The 14,725-nt window shown below is 44.8% G+C and overlaps 1 protein-coding gene across 4 annotated transcripts in view; it reads right to left on the bottom strand.

Annotated features, from left to right (window-relative positions):
- The window catches only part of NRG3 (neuregulin 3), a 1,067,761-nt gene extending 1,053,243 nt beyond the window's left edge, over positions 1-14,518 (bottom strand). For all 4 annotated transcript variants that reach the window (XM_070433103.1, XM_070433106.1, XM_070433104.1 and 1 more), the window contains exon 1: positions 13,678-14,518. In XM_070433103.1, coding sequence (XP_070289204.1) covers positions 13,678-14,518 — 841 coding nt within the window. The remainder of the gene's footprint in view (positions 1-13,677) is intronic.
- Positions 14,519-14,725: the final 207 nt, after the last annotated feature.

Below are 14,725 nucleotides of genomic sequence, written 5' to 3'. Positions count from 1 at the left end.
GAAGCACAGATTTAACACTGGCTTCGTTAAGACCCCCATCTACAGCTCTGCGTCCTTCCTCTCGAAAAATCTCTTCTGATCACATACACAAAGACCCAAACAAACAACTAAAAAAAATGTACCCTTACCTAAATAAAAAATATAGATAAAGTGAAACGATGCCAAGCAATTCACATTTGCATAAGTCGGCTGGCTTATTATAAATTTTGACACCAGTGAAAATGATCTGATCGGTGAAAAACAGGAGAGAAGCTGCTGGCTATTAATACCAATTTAACATCTGCTCTTGCACAGTGTTGCAGCCCCTCTGTCTGGTAGCAATGAGCAACCAAGTAAGCCGGCTGGAGTGATGGAGCTGATTCTAATCTGAAGGTTCTTCTTCCTGGCAAACGAAGTGGGTGACAACTAATTTCAGCTGCTGACATATGTAAATGAGCGGGTGTGGTTCTTCCATGTATGGCAGGAGCCCCCTGGCAGGCCCCGCGAGAGCCTCATCTTATTCCAGACCCATTCAGGCTGGCTGAGCAGAGGGGCCTCCCTTCCCTAGCCCATCCTTCACCACGTGGTGAGCACATTCAGGGCATCCACAGGGCACTCCCTTCTGAAGGCTCTGCAGTGTCAGCAGGGGATCCCCAAAAGGTGCTGAGTGGCTCCTGGAAGGAGGCCCTCAGGTGAAACCAGAAGGTGATGTGGCCAATCAAAGGACAAAATAGTTTCTGCCTCTGAAATATATGATGGCAGACACAGGTTAATTTAGGTGAAGCAGTAAAATCCAGTTTTTTCTCATTATCCTCCTCACACCTCTACTTGCAAATGTTTAGATATTCAAAAGCTACTATTTTGGGTTCTATCTCGAGCTGTGTTAATGTGACTACGGAAAAACTAACCATTTTAAAACTTAGTAATTCTACCGTTTCTTACAGAACTTTGAAGAGACACTGGAATAAAGTCAAGACTTAAAAACACTCAGTGTATGGGAAAGGCCACACCTTTAAGTGATTTGGGACAAAATAGCCTGGGAGAATCTTTAGAATTTGCTACTTATTCCTCCTTTGAAATTATCCTAGAGACCTTGCACCTTCTGAAAATTCTACAAATGCTGTGCCAATTCCTGTGGCAACCCTGACCATGGTTTCCCATAGCAGCTGAGGTACGTCCTCCCAAGGCCTCCCTCCTCAACCAGGCGCTGACCTGAGGAAAAGGTGAGGCAGCCACACTACTTCCAAGGGAGACCCTCTCTGCCCACCAGACAGACTCGTCACGGGCTCCCACACAGGCGGGCGCATGCCCACTTCCACCTTTGTTAATGCCCATTTACTCCCCCGGCCTCAATTCTCCATTTCTCTGCCTAAATTCTCCCTTTAAACCAGCGGTCTCCAACCGGTGGGCTGTGGACCACTGGTGGTCCGTGTGGTCCGAAAGGTTGGCGACCGCTGCTTTACACTATCCATCTATGTCCCCCCTGATCACTGCTTTCTGGAATGGCCTAACATACTTTTCAGTTGAAATCACACACTTCAGCACTGAATTATTCCCTGGAACATATGTTCCAGTCTTCTAGACAAAACCATAAATGCAGATGATTAATTATCTTTCTTGTGTGTCATGCACTCAAATGCACCGAGAACAGTGATAGCAGCCTCAGACACAAGTGTGGTCCCCCATGTGTGACACCTGTGAGAAATGTGGTAACTGACACTGTATCAGACACACTCCAGATCCGGGGAAAGAAAGGGTTATGTAATAAAAACACAAAGCACCCACCCGGGTGGGGGCTTACACTGAGAAGGAGAGAGGGCATCGCCTGGAGTCTCCCTAAGCTGGGTTCCTAAGAACCGGAAGGCCCTCAGTTTCTCAGACTTTCAGGCATGAACAAAGGAGGTATGATCAATGTCTGTAAACAAAAAAATCCATAAACTCAGGCCACCACCTGGTAGCATGAAGTAAAGACCAAAGGAAGGTTTTGAAATATTTCTCTTGTATTTTTAAGTTTGTATTGATGTAGACAAATAGTACACAAATCATCCGCATACAGTTCAATGAGTTTTGACACACAGACTCCCCCATGTAATTAGCACCCAGATCAAGCAGCAGAATATTATCAACATCCTACAGCCTCATATCTTGGGTCTCCTTCCATTCACTTCCTGCCTCCTCCCCAAAGGTAACCACTATCTTGACTTCTATCATTAAACATTGTATAAACAGAATCATGTTTTGTTCTGATTCTTTGCTCGCCAATGTGAGCGATCCTAAAAGGATCTGAGCACAACTCATCACCAAATTAAAGGGCTATGTGTCCTACAAATCACCGCTTCCCATTGGCCTACGGAATGTGCCTATCTGTAGTCCACCCACCTAACTGTATTACATGAATAAATACCGTGTGGTTGTGTGACAGCCTTACAGCATCTGGAACTGGTCCTTCCATCTGTTTTTATTTGACCTAAGCCCTCCCTTCTAAGACCCATCACTACAAACTAGCCTTTGTATTTTCCTTCCATTTGCTCCTTAAAATAGACCAGGTAATTGGTCACCATACATACAAGTGATTGATTTCTATCGGCTATATGCATCTGTAGCAGTACTATTAAAGACTGCCCCACATCTGCAGACTTGAAGAGCCATTAAGTAACTCATTAAACTTCCATCTTCTTCATTCCTGTAAGGTCAAGGCTAATAGTCCAAGCAAGGCCTAGGGTAAGACACTCTGCCTTCAATAAGGCAATATTTCCCATGAGCAAATGGAATGAGTTTGTATTTCTACAGATCTGCATTTCATAGCAGGAACCCATCACAGTCAACACTTTAATGCTGACACCACCGATTAAGACACAAACTCTTAGCCCAGCCGGTGTAGCTCAGTGGTTGAGCATTGACCTATGTACCAGGAGGACCAGGAGATCATGGTTCAATTTGCAGTCAAGGTACATGCCAGGGTTGCAGGCTCAATCCCCAGGAGGAGGCATGCAGTAAGCAGCCGACCAATGAGTCTCATCATTGATGTTACTATCTCTCCCTCTCCCTCTCCCTTCCTCTTTCTGAAATCAATTAAAAAATATATTAAAATTTCTTAAAAAAAAAAAGACACCAACTCTTAGACCAAAAAAAAGGTCTTCACAGAACCAAGACCAATAATTCAATTGATTCTGATTCATGAAGCATATTCTTTACTCTTTCAAAAGTTTAAAAATCTCTATTTAGAATAATTCATGACTATTAAATAACACTTAGAAAATAGAGCAAAATACAGTAAACTAACTAGTATTCCTGTTCCACATTACAGAAATCGCCATCATTAACAATTTGGTAAACTTCCTTTGAACATAGTCACTATATATTCAATATATCTATTAATCTACATAGCTCAGTATAACTGGCATCTAATATAATTTTCCACCCAGAGCTTTAGATAATTACATAAGAAACATTTTCTAATATATTTAAATTACTAAAAACTCAATTTAACCTATCATATGAGTAAAATTTATTTTATTAGTTCATTTTAACCTCAAACATAGAAATGCACATACACTTGCTAAATATCTGTCTAAAAAATTCCAGGCTTTTCTCTGAGTAACTTTCTTTTCTCCTTCTAGTGAAAAATCACACCCAAAATGTATACTGCAAGTTTTCAGTTTCAGTGTATTTATTGTGGAATGAGAATATGAAGCCACATGTGGAACAATCTAAGTGCAAATATTTTCTATGAACATATAAATATATTCTCCCTTAAACTTGTCCACAAGTTCTTCAACAAGTTTTTAAGTGACTTATCTTTATGAAGTACTAGAGGCCCAGTGCACAAAAATTTGTGCACTCGGGGGGGTCCCTCAGCCCGCCCTGTGCCCTCTTGCAGTCTGGGACCCTTTAGGGGATGTCTACCTGCTGGCTTAGGCCCGCTCCCCAGGGAATTGGGCCTAAGCTGGCAGACATCCCTCTGGCAGCCCGGGAGCCCTCGGCGGATGTCCACTTGCCAGCGGGGAGCAGGCCTAAGCTGCAGTCGGACATCCTTAGCATTGCTGAGGAGGCGGAAGAGGCTTCCACCACCACCCACCACCACCGCTGTACTGGCAGCCGTCAGCCTGGCTTGTGGCTGAGCAGAGCTCCCCCTGTGGGAGTGCACTGACCACCAGGGGGCAGCTCCTGCATTGAACATCTGCCCCGTGGTGGTTAGTGTGTGTCATAGTGACCAGTCATTCCCAGTCGTTCTGCTGTTAGGGTCAATTTGCATATTACCCTTTTATTATATAGGATATCAAAAGTAATCAACTTAGTAGTTCTAATAGAAACCACAACTAATTCATTGGTTTGCATACTACTTAAATACAACATCTGGCATAAACAGGTTTGGGAATTAATAAAACATGTAATACTAGTTAAACATACCTCTTATTTGGTGAAGGCAAAAACCCTACCAATGGTGGCTACTTAGCATGAAGTGAGCATTTACCAGATTTTTAACACAGAAATATTCTCATAGTCAAAAGTCAGTTGAACGAAATTCAGTCAAGATAGTGTTTATAAGCCTTCCTGCACCCCATTTTCACCTTTTTGTTCCTAGAGTCTCCAGATTTTGCCATCATGCTGAGAAAATGTTTTGTTTAACAATAAATGTGGGTGTGCAATGTCATTTCCCCTCTTCTTTATGAGCACAGCTGTCACCCTTAGTGCACAGGATTCATGCTCAGTTTTGGGGTATTCTGACAATACAGGCTACCTGACATTCCAGCATTCCAGTCCTTCAGTGTGGCTAGTCAAAGATATATAACACAATCTTGGCACCTGACTTATTTCTGTTTTCTTTGTATGAATTTGCAAAAGTAGAAAACCCAATTATCTTTCACTTTAACCAAGAGAATATTTTTCTTAATGACATTTGCTACACAGAAATGTCAAACAAATAAGCAATGACTGGGTCAATCTGTGGTGGTTTCCTTGGTAGACTACCAGGGTCTCACCAATATTCCTCTTCTTAGGACCATTGGCTAGTCAAAGACGGGCACCTTGTACATGGTACCAGGAGGAAGTCAGGTGCTCTGCAGCAGACACTGCCTGTGGTACAACACCCAACACTTATTTAGTAAGACTGGTATTTAGGGTCCACATGTTCTGACATATTTCATTGGCCAATCTCAGCATATGATGCAGTAACTTCTATGATCAAAGCAAATTTGGAATGGGCGACGAAGACAATTTTGGCTAGATTTTAGGAAGCAGAGGAAGTCTGTAACTGTTTCCTGTCATTCTTCTATTGAATCATGTGCAACCAGCCATAGGAGGAAACAGTTAAGAAGATCAAGGAATGGAAGTGTATTGGAATATTCTTTATCTTTTGTTCAAACATCCCCTAAATTTCTCTGTAGATTGAAAACCAGGGCCATTTCTCTGTTTAAACAGGCTCCCATTTACCATAGAAAAAAAGAGGTACAGAGCAGATGCACTATTTATGGAGTTTATGGTGGCATATGCCATAGTCAATGAGCTACGGGCTTGAAAGAGGCAATGTACACTGATATGGCCATACTTATCAATGGTTTAGGATTTGGGGTGGGAGAAATTACCTGTAAAATGATGTTCTGATCTTCCTGATCCTTCCGACCATGCCACTTGAGCATGTCCTAAGCAAATATAAAGCCACTCTAAGCCCAGCTTAATTCCCTGCATGACTGAGATCATCAGACCTATGCTGCAGGCCTAGGTGATTGTCTCTGGGCCTTTATTTCAATAAATAAATACAACAAAGGATATAAAGACTAGTCTTCCTGGCACACAGGAAAGCTCCACAAATGACAGCTCTAGTCTCTTTTATCACCTAAATGCTCAGGCCCCTTCCAAGGCTGCAACGCTGTGAAGAATCCTTCCAATTTCTAAAACAAAAACGCAGGGCACAGAAATCAACAGAACCAGACCATGGTGAGGAGGGTTTGGTTTTTCTCTTCCTGAACTTCTAACTCCCTGGCAATCCTCAGGAAGATGGTACCGAGGGTCACACGTGGTCTTAGGAAGCGTATCTGAGGAGGTCCCTGATATGTTCAGGAACACCTATCAAATGTTTGGCATAAAAATTCTATTCTCATAACCTTGGCTGTAATGTATTAATGCTAAAGTAGTTGCAGGGATTCAGATGATCTTTATTTTTAAAATATGCTCTTACAGCCTTGACTGCATCCAGGAAAGGCCTCAAAGACAAAAACCTATCATTGGAAGCTGCTAAACTTCTATTATTCAACTTAATCCTGAATTTCCTTGAAGGCTTGTTTCTGACTGGCCTTGTTTTATGCCTGCGCATAGCAATCTATGATTTATGTACAATCACCAACCTGTCTTGAAAAGTAAAGGCATAACAGAAAAGTGATACTTTGAGATATAATTCAGGATGAAGTCTCCAACCAACAAGACATGGAGCAAGATCTGTGCAAAATGTTAATATTGAAGTTCCTCAAAGTGCAAAGCCATGCATCTAAAAGGCTCTTTGATGAATGCATGTGACTGATCCTCTAAAACCTTAAACCACAATCACTCCTAAATTAAGAGGGGAACAGAGAAGGCACTGCAGAACTGCCTGTTGTTACTCAAGTTCTCTCTAAACTCCAAAGCTCAATGGCAATATGACCATGTGGGAAAGGAACAAAAGGGGGCCATGAGGCATTTTTCTTCTATCAAGAATTTTCAGATTCGTGTAGATTTCAGATTTCCAGTTAATGCAGCAATCTCACTCATTTCCCCAAAATTTCAGTTCATCTCTTTGATAAGCATATGTCCAAAATAGACTTTTTAAAAAATCTACCAAGCAAAGAATGAGAAATGGTGGGTATAGTTTGTGACGAAACTCCCAAGATGAGGTAGATTTCCACACCATATTCTACTGTGTGTGCAGGTACCAGAGAGGAACCCAAGGGAGGTCCGAGGGCACAAGAATCATCATCTCTCATCATGATGAAAGATCCTTCAACCTTGGTAGCAAACTAGCTCCAACATTTCAACTGACTTCAATGTCCTGATGGTTCTTGGGTAAACATTTTTTAGCCTGGCCACTTCCCATTTCTCTTGACATTAAAACAGGAGAGGGTTTTGCAGTGTACAAGCTCTTTTACAAGTGGCATAAGAGGCAGGTTATTACCATCACCCTCATTGTCCCAGGGGAGCAAGTTAAAGTTCAAAGAGATTAATTTGGTTCTCTGAGGTTGCATCACAGGATTCAAGGCTGCAGGTTTTGTGTTTGTTCCTAACATATATACACACAAATCTTTGTCAGCCTCCCACGAAAGTCTCTAAAAAATATGGTCATGACTCACTCACATTTTTCATAGGTAACCTACTAAAGAAGGAACTTTCTCAAATGACCTCCCCTTAGTCAGTTGCCGTTCACCACTCCTCAGTGTGACGAACATGGTGAAGAGGCCACGGCCACCAGGCTAAGCTCAAGGCAGCCTGCACAGTGCTGCAACCACCTGCTGGGTTGTGAGCTCACCAACACTCAGCTGGGTAACAAACCCACTTATGCCAGTTGTTCTTCTTGTAATTATGTCATGTAGTTCACTTTTATGTCAGCCAATCATACATGATTGCGGGAATGAAAGGGAACTGCAGTCCCTATTAAAATGTAGTTGAATGCTTTGAAGAAATTCCAAATGGTAAGTTGTTTAAAAAAAATAGGAGAAAATTATTTTGAGTTAAGTGGGCAAGAAAACTGTAAAAGGTTCCAGGGCAGGCGCATATTGCAGTGTCTATGGAGAATCTGGGTTCGGATTCCTTCACAAGTATCTTTAAAGAAGAAACAGATAATTAGAGGTATGGTTTATGAAAAAAGAAAAACTGAAAAGATGTTAGGGTCAAATAGATACACACTCAAGAAAAAGCCTTGGCCACATAACCTGTAGACACAGACAGCAGTGTGGTGATGGCCAGAGGGAAGGGGTGGCGGGGCTGGATGGAGTGGGCAAAGGGGAGGGGTTGGGGACATCGGTAATAATGTCAACAATAAAATAAAGTTAAGAAGAAAAGGAAAAGCCTTGTCCCTACATCAATGAACATTGTATACATTTTAAGTTTTATTGTAATTTTGTCCTTTTTAAACCATTACTTTTATAGATTTTTTAAAGTAACCAATTAACTACCAGCATTTCAATGCCCTAAATTGATGTTAAATGTTCATTAAGATGAATTTAAAAAATCAAAACACATGCCATGTATAATGGAAACATTAAATTATATGAAAGGATATAATAGCTTATGTTCAATTATACAATTATTTTTGTGGGCTTTAAGTGCTGTCATATTGGTATGATTGGTATACTGATCTTATGTGGGATAATAAATGGCCATTAGTCTTCCACCAACATTTTGGAATCCCTTAAAAAGGTTAAAAAGTTTAAAAATAAAGCACTAGGACCATTAAAAATTCAAATGCCTAAATAGGTAAAAAAAAAAAACATTTTTTTCCTAACTTTCCACATCAACTTACACACTCTAACATGTCTTACCAAAAGGACTGGTTTTTAAAACCTTTGAGAAGTCTGTGGGGTTCTTTCAGACGAGTCCTGATTCAACTCCCCGCAAGGCTGGGGAGGCAGGCGTGCACGCAGTGAGACAAAGGTGAGCATGGACAGCCAAGCTCAACCTGAGTCCTAAGACTTTCCGCAGTGACTGTGCGAAGGGGAAACACCTGTGCACGTATGTGTCCATCCGGACATCACAAAGGTTTACCGTGAGCCCACTCCTCCCTCCTGCCTTCACCATATGCGGTACACCCTCTAGGAAACCTCCCTGCCTGTAGACAAGCAAAATCCCTGGGACCTCACAAGGTCTCAGTGGAATGTGTCAACGCAGTGCCCGCGCTGTGCCTCACCAAACACAAAAGTCTGAAGATAAAAACAGATTCAAAGGGAGAAGCATGAATTTCAGTCCTATTCATAAGCAATTCAAATGCATTTTGCAGACTGAGATGTATGGTTCTTCCCTTGCTCTTGTATATTTCAGGGCCAACTTTCATGTTCCATTTTCCACATCCCAGATAGAAAATTGAGATCTGTTTGGCACTGGATCTGAGAGGGGATAAGGAAAGACCTTCTACAAAATAAGCAAAAGGAAAATCAGCCTTCTCCTCACTGTGGTGTGGAGAGGAGGAAGGGGTGGGAGAGGGAGAGCATTCCAGAGGGAAGAGAGACCTTGTTCCTCTACACAGGAGACCGCCCAGGATGGCCCTGCGTTCAGACCCTGCACCAGCACTCTTGCTTATGGTACAGACTGGATTGAGAAATGTTGTTTTCTTCAGTATCAGAGAGAGGTTGCCACAAACCAGCTATGTTTGTTCGTGTGCTTGTTTCTCTTTCTGACAAGTTTATGGGTCAACGCTGAGCGTTTAAAAAGGCGAGCAGGGAAATACAAAGGTGGCTGGATTCAGACATCAGACCTGCAGAAAGGACACTCAATTAGCAACAGCACTGCCAATCCCTTATCTCGGCCATGAGGCATTGAAAAGGAAGGCTTAAACCACAGTCATAAGGTGCTGAGACCAAACTAAAAACAGCCTTGTCAATTCTGTCCCCACCACGCCCCCTTTTCTTCCACTTGGACCATAAAGTACAACATAAGTGTCTAAAGAGTACAATGTACAGTAAGATTGATTAAAGCAGAGAAGTCTCATAATCCTGTATTAAGGCCAAAGGAAATCAAAACAGACTCAGGTTGCAGCATGTGCTCATAAAAAAAGCTCTCAATTGGATTTCATAAGAAATATTGATCTTGAGCTCTGAATCCTCTCACTCTGGCTACCACGCATGATTGGGGTCAGTACCTTCTATGTTGAAATTCCTTCGAGGGCCCGATTCATGTAGACAGAAGACAATGTATTAGAGTACGTTTATTAAAACAAATTATATCTCAGGTTGTTTATAAAAGCAACCAAGAATACTCTTATTGAAAGACTAGAGATGTTTAAAAGGAAGAGAGAGGAAAATAGTCCATGTTATCTATGGCTCTCTTCAACATTACAAAACATGTTGAGGTAAAGTTTTATTTAAGCAGACTTGGTTATATTAAAATGATCTCAATATCATGTTTAAACATCAATGATATATTTTACATTCACTTCTTCACTAAGTACACCATTCAAGATTTGTGATCCATCTTACTCATTGGAATTAACTATGTACCTTCCAAAAGTATCACCCATTAAAACTGGCTCTTTGTCTTTTGTAGCTGGATTTCGCCAATGGCTCTGATCGTTTACCTATCCGTGCATTTTGCTGAGTAAAATAACAATTCACACTTGCATTGACAACATTCTACATAGATGTTTCAAGTCTGAAAACACAACCCAATGTGATGTAAAAATCACACCAGTCAAAATCACTGTTTCTCTACTGTCTGTAGTGAATCTCTCCTTGGCTTGAAAAAATTTGTAAACTAATCTAAACTTTCAGATGCAAAATGCTTCAAAGGTGCCTTTGGTAAAATAATCCACTAGTGGCAACATGTTTATGATACTTCTTTCTAAGATGTCTGAAGGAAAGGCAAATCCTGGGCAACTAACTGGGAACCCAAGAGATCCCAGGAGCACCGGAAAGTTGTGGTTCAGTTCATGTCTAACTAAAGGTGGGAAGATGAGAAGAGTCCATTTCCAAACCCTTCTTCTCCCTCTGCCTTTCAGGTTCAACATTTCCTCATCTCTGATCCTTCAGAACATGAGAAACAATTTCTAAACTGGGCCTTGCCCATAGCAAAATAGCTTCTGCTTGCAAAAATCCTATTACCCACCAGCAAGTTTATTCTGGAGTGAGCCAGCCTCTTCTACTCCAAAGAGCTGTGCTGCCTTTATGCAGAGAATCCTTCTGACTGACCTCAGATGAACACAAAGACATCCATTCTATAAGCCTCAAGGTGGTCAAGTCAAGAGCAAAGACCCTGGCCGTTAAGCATTGGTTAGTTGGAAAAAAAAGCAGAGCATCACCTTTCCTGTTCATAGGTGCTACAATCCAGTCCATGGCTTTCATTTAAAAAAAAGAAAAGAAAGACAAAAGAAAGGGAAAGAGCCTACTGAACCCTGGAGTAGGAGCTAGGCCAAAGAGGAATTTCTCTCCTGGGAACTTTAGTAACATAATCGAAACAAGTGAAAAATGTGAATACCCGATAGGCCATTCTTCAGCCCACAGAAGCAGTGGTGAAAATCCCTCAAATGAAATCTTTATTTCAGTTTGTTAATCATCCTGCAACCTTGGGCCAAAAAATAATTAAACTATACTTTTTTCTTTAACTTACCATACAACCTATGTATTTAAACTCATCTTTCATGGAAACTACATAATCTCCCTTTTATTCAAATTTCCCTTGTTGATATATGCAAACCAGGTCAGTTTCTGCTGGATTTGCATACTTGCATTTTATTCCTTAATTTGACTTCTTATTAAAGGTTTAAAAAAGAAAAAGACCAGGACTTCAGATCCGCATAAAACAAATACTGCTTATATGTCTATGTGAACACTGACACCATTAACAGACCCCTCCCCTTTTTCCTTGGGGCTGAGAGCCTTGTCAATAATCATTACTTATTAAACACTCTGCCATTCTCTTCTACAGAAGGTAGGAAAGGAATATGAAGGGATAGAAATAATTACCTTGGGCTTTAAAAAAAAAACAAAACAAAAAACAAAAAAACACCGCCGAACGGATCACAAGGAAACCAATTGAAAAAGAACATGAGATACCTCCCCATTCTATCCCCCTCCTCCCCCGTGTGCATGCTCCCACACACACACCCACCCTCCCCATAAGAGGAGGTTGAGAAGTACACCCATACTCCATTATTCCTATCAGCTGTATCAAGAGAAAAGATTTAAAAATCTGGGATTTTCAGAACAGACACATATATTTTCAATCCACTGCAAATGTTCACACCTACACTTGCACATCCTTTATCCCTTCACAAAACTCAGGCTAGATTTGTGGAGAGGAGCCTCTGAACATCTCCTGAGAAAACGCATTCTCAGAAATGACTGCTTCGGCCAACAGAGAGAGAAGCGGCAAGTTACTGGTTCCACTGCCATTCTGGTTCCTGGCAGATTCGCTCCTTTCCCTCTTCTCCCTGTCTCCCAGTTGATCTTCTAGCCAATTTTTTCCAAAGCAGAGTAAGGAATGGCATACGGGATTTCTCTCATTTTTACTTACAAATAACTCCTAAATTTTAAAAAGAAAAAAAAGTTTTCAAGGATTAACACCCAGGGTAAGAAAGACCACAGATCAGGGAAATGAGAAATTACCCGAGGACTGAAACCAGCCAGGTATCCCTACTGAAGAGTTAATGATGAGCACGCTGCCTTTTCCCCAGACGTTAAGGCTCAAAACCCAAATACACGATGAAGACAGCACAACCGGGCCATTTCGGGAGAACAGCCTTGCACAGAACTTGAACTGGCAGACTGGGAGTTTGTCCTAAATAACCTTCACAGGTTGTACAAACTGTTCCCAGATCCTGATCAATAGTCAGATTAGGAAGCTCCCTACGATTTCCTTACTCTAAGAGCAAGGTGGGGACTGGGGATGGGATGCCCATCAGTCATCTAAAACATTCATAAAGACACAGAGAAATATACACCTCCTGTAGGAATACATAGAAAGCTGTCGTGCTTTGGGTAGACTGGCCAACACTGGCAGCAATTGAGCAAGAGGTTGGAGATGCTACATTCAAAGTGTGACCTGTTTCAAAGGGTTGGATGTTGTCATCCTCGAATGCACAGAGCTCTGTCCCATTCCACCTATATATATATATATTTTCCAGGCACAGAGGGAGGCGAGATTAGGTTCACACCCCACCTTTGGGAAAGGAAGAAAAGCAATTGCTTGGCAGAGCTGAAAGCGCTCCCCCTTCCTCAGGACCCTAGAGGCGGCAGCTCTGCAGGGCTCCCTTCACATTCCCCCCAGTTCACTCACTCTCGGTGGCCACAGAATCAATTTCCACGCTAGTAATGGCCATGGGCAGGCTGGAGGGGGGCGGGGGGGGGGGGCAGGGGGGCGGGGACCAGTTTAGCCCTTTGCTGAGAACCGCCCCTTTCCCTACCTCCCCCAGTAGCTTCAAATTAACCCTTCCTGATCCCAGCCCGGTTAGGGCTGCCCTGAGTGTCTCCAGCTTCTTTTCACCGAGGTCTCTATCAAATCCTCAGCCCAGGCCCTCCACCGCCCCACCGGGACATAACTTCCCTTGGTGGTCGAGGTCGGTCAGTTTGCATTTGCTTTGCTTTCCTTCCTAAAGGCAGGGAAAGGGCTCATGGCCTTGGGGAAGGCCCACCCTCCCTTCTTCCCCGCTTCCTCCCCGGCTCTCAAAAGGAGCCAGAGCCCAGAGCCGGCCAGCAGGTCTGCAGTGTGGAGGCTGCGCTCTCGCGTTAACCCTTTGCAGGGAGTTAGGTGTGTTCCCATTTGGGACCCACTGAAGCAGGGCCCGTGGGGCTTGGCAATCCCCGTCCACTTCCTGCCGCCCCCACCCCACCCATGTACCCCAAACAGGCGGGCACCGTTTCCTCCCCTGTGGTCAGTTTTAACTATCTATCGCACAAAGTGCTCCAAACCTGGAGTGGGGGTGAGGGGGGATGGTTAGATGACAGGCAGCGAGGGGAAAGGACAGCGGGAGGAAGGAAAGGAAACTCAGTCGCAGATCAGAGTTCAAACACAGTGTTTACTTACGAAATTTGGGGCTGGTGCTGGTCTCTGGCGTGGCGGTGGTGGTAGAGGAGGAAGACGAGGTGGTGGTGGGGGGGGAGGAGGAGGCGGCGACAGCATCCTGAAAGGGAGACAGGGTCCAGGAGGGAGTGGAATCGTGAAGGTAGGAGGAGGTAGCGAATGCCGCAGTGGGCCAGGAGGGCATTGCCTGGGTGCTGGGGGCTCCTGGCGCCGGGGGTCGGGAGCCGGGCGTGCTGCTACTGAAGACCGGGGCCGTGGTGGACAGGACCGTCGAGGGGGCCGCCGTGCTCCGTGCCGTGGTGGAGCGCGGGCTGGCACGAATGGGCACCCGGTGCCCAGGGAAGCGAGTGGGCGCCCGCGTGATGGTGGTCAGGCGGGTGCTAATCCGGTTGGGCGTCCTGGAAGAGGCGGCGCCGCCGGAGGCGGGGGTCGCGGGGGCCGCGGTGGAAGTGGTCGTGGTGGTGGTCTCCATGGCCTTGGGGAAGGAGCTGGGCTTGGAGAGGAAGAAGGGGTCCTGGCCCATCCCCTTGGAGTCCACCAGGTCGGTGGGCACGTATTCCTTGACGGAGCCCACCACGATCCATTTGAGGAGCATCAGGCTGAGCCCGAGGCCGATGAAGCCGATGAGCAGAGGCACCACGCACAGCCACGTCTGCTGCCGGTTCCACACGAAGCAGTCGCTACAGCGTAACTCCCGGGGGGGCTCGGCCGCCCCTTCGCCGCCGCCGTCCGGGCCCCCGCCCGCCGCCGCCGCCGCCGCAGCCGCCGCGGTGCCCTCCTCGGCCGAGGCGGCGGCTGCCGAAGCGGCTCCCGGTGGCGAGGCAGCGGCCGCGCCTTCACTCATCCTAGGAGCCGGTCTTCACCTTCGCCCCCCCGAGGGCCGCGCCAGAGGCATGGGGCCGCGCCGGCCGGGCGCGGGCACGGGCTCCGGCGGCGGCGGGCTCGGCGCAGGCAGCGGCCGCGGCGGCCGCATGCAAATCGGCTCCCTGCCCCCACGCCCCTCCCCCCGAGAGGCGGGCGGCGGGCGGGGTGGAGCGGAGCGGGGGAGGGG

This window comes from Myotis yumanensis, unplaced genomic scaffold (assembly GCF_028538775.1).
Source record: "Myotis yumanensis isolate MYYU_CA2020_CCGP unplaced genomic scaffold, mMyoYum1.0.hap1 SCAF_13, whole genome shotgun sequence".
NCBI lineage: Eukaryota > Metazoa > Chordata > Mammalia > Chiroptera > Vespertilionidae > Myotis > Myotis yumanensis.
This window is presented reverse-complemented; position numbering and strand designations above follow the sequence as displayed.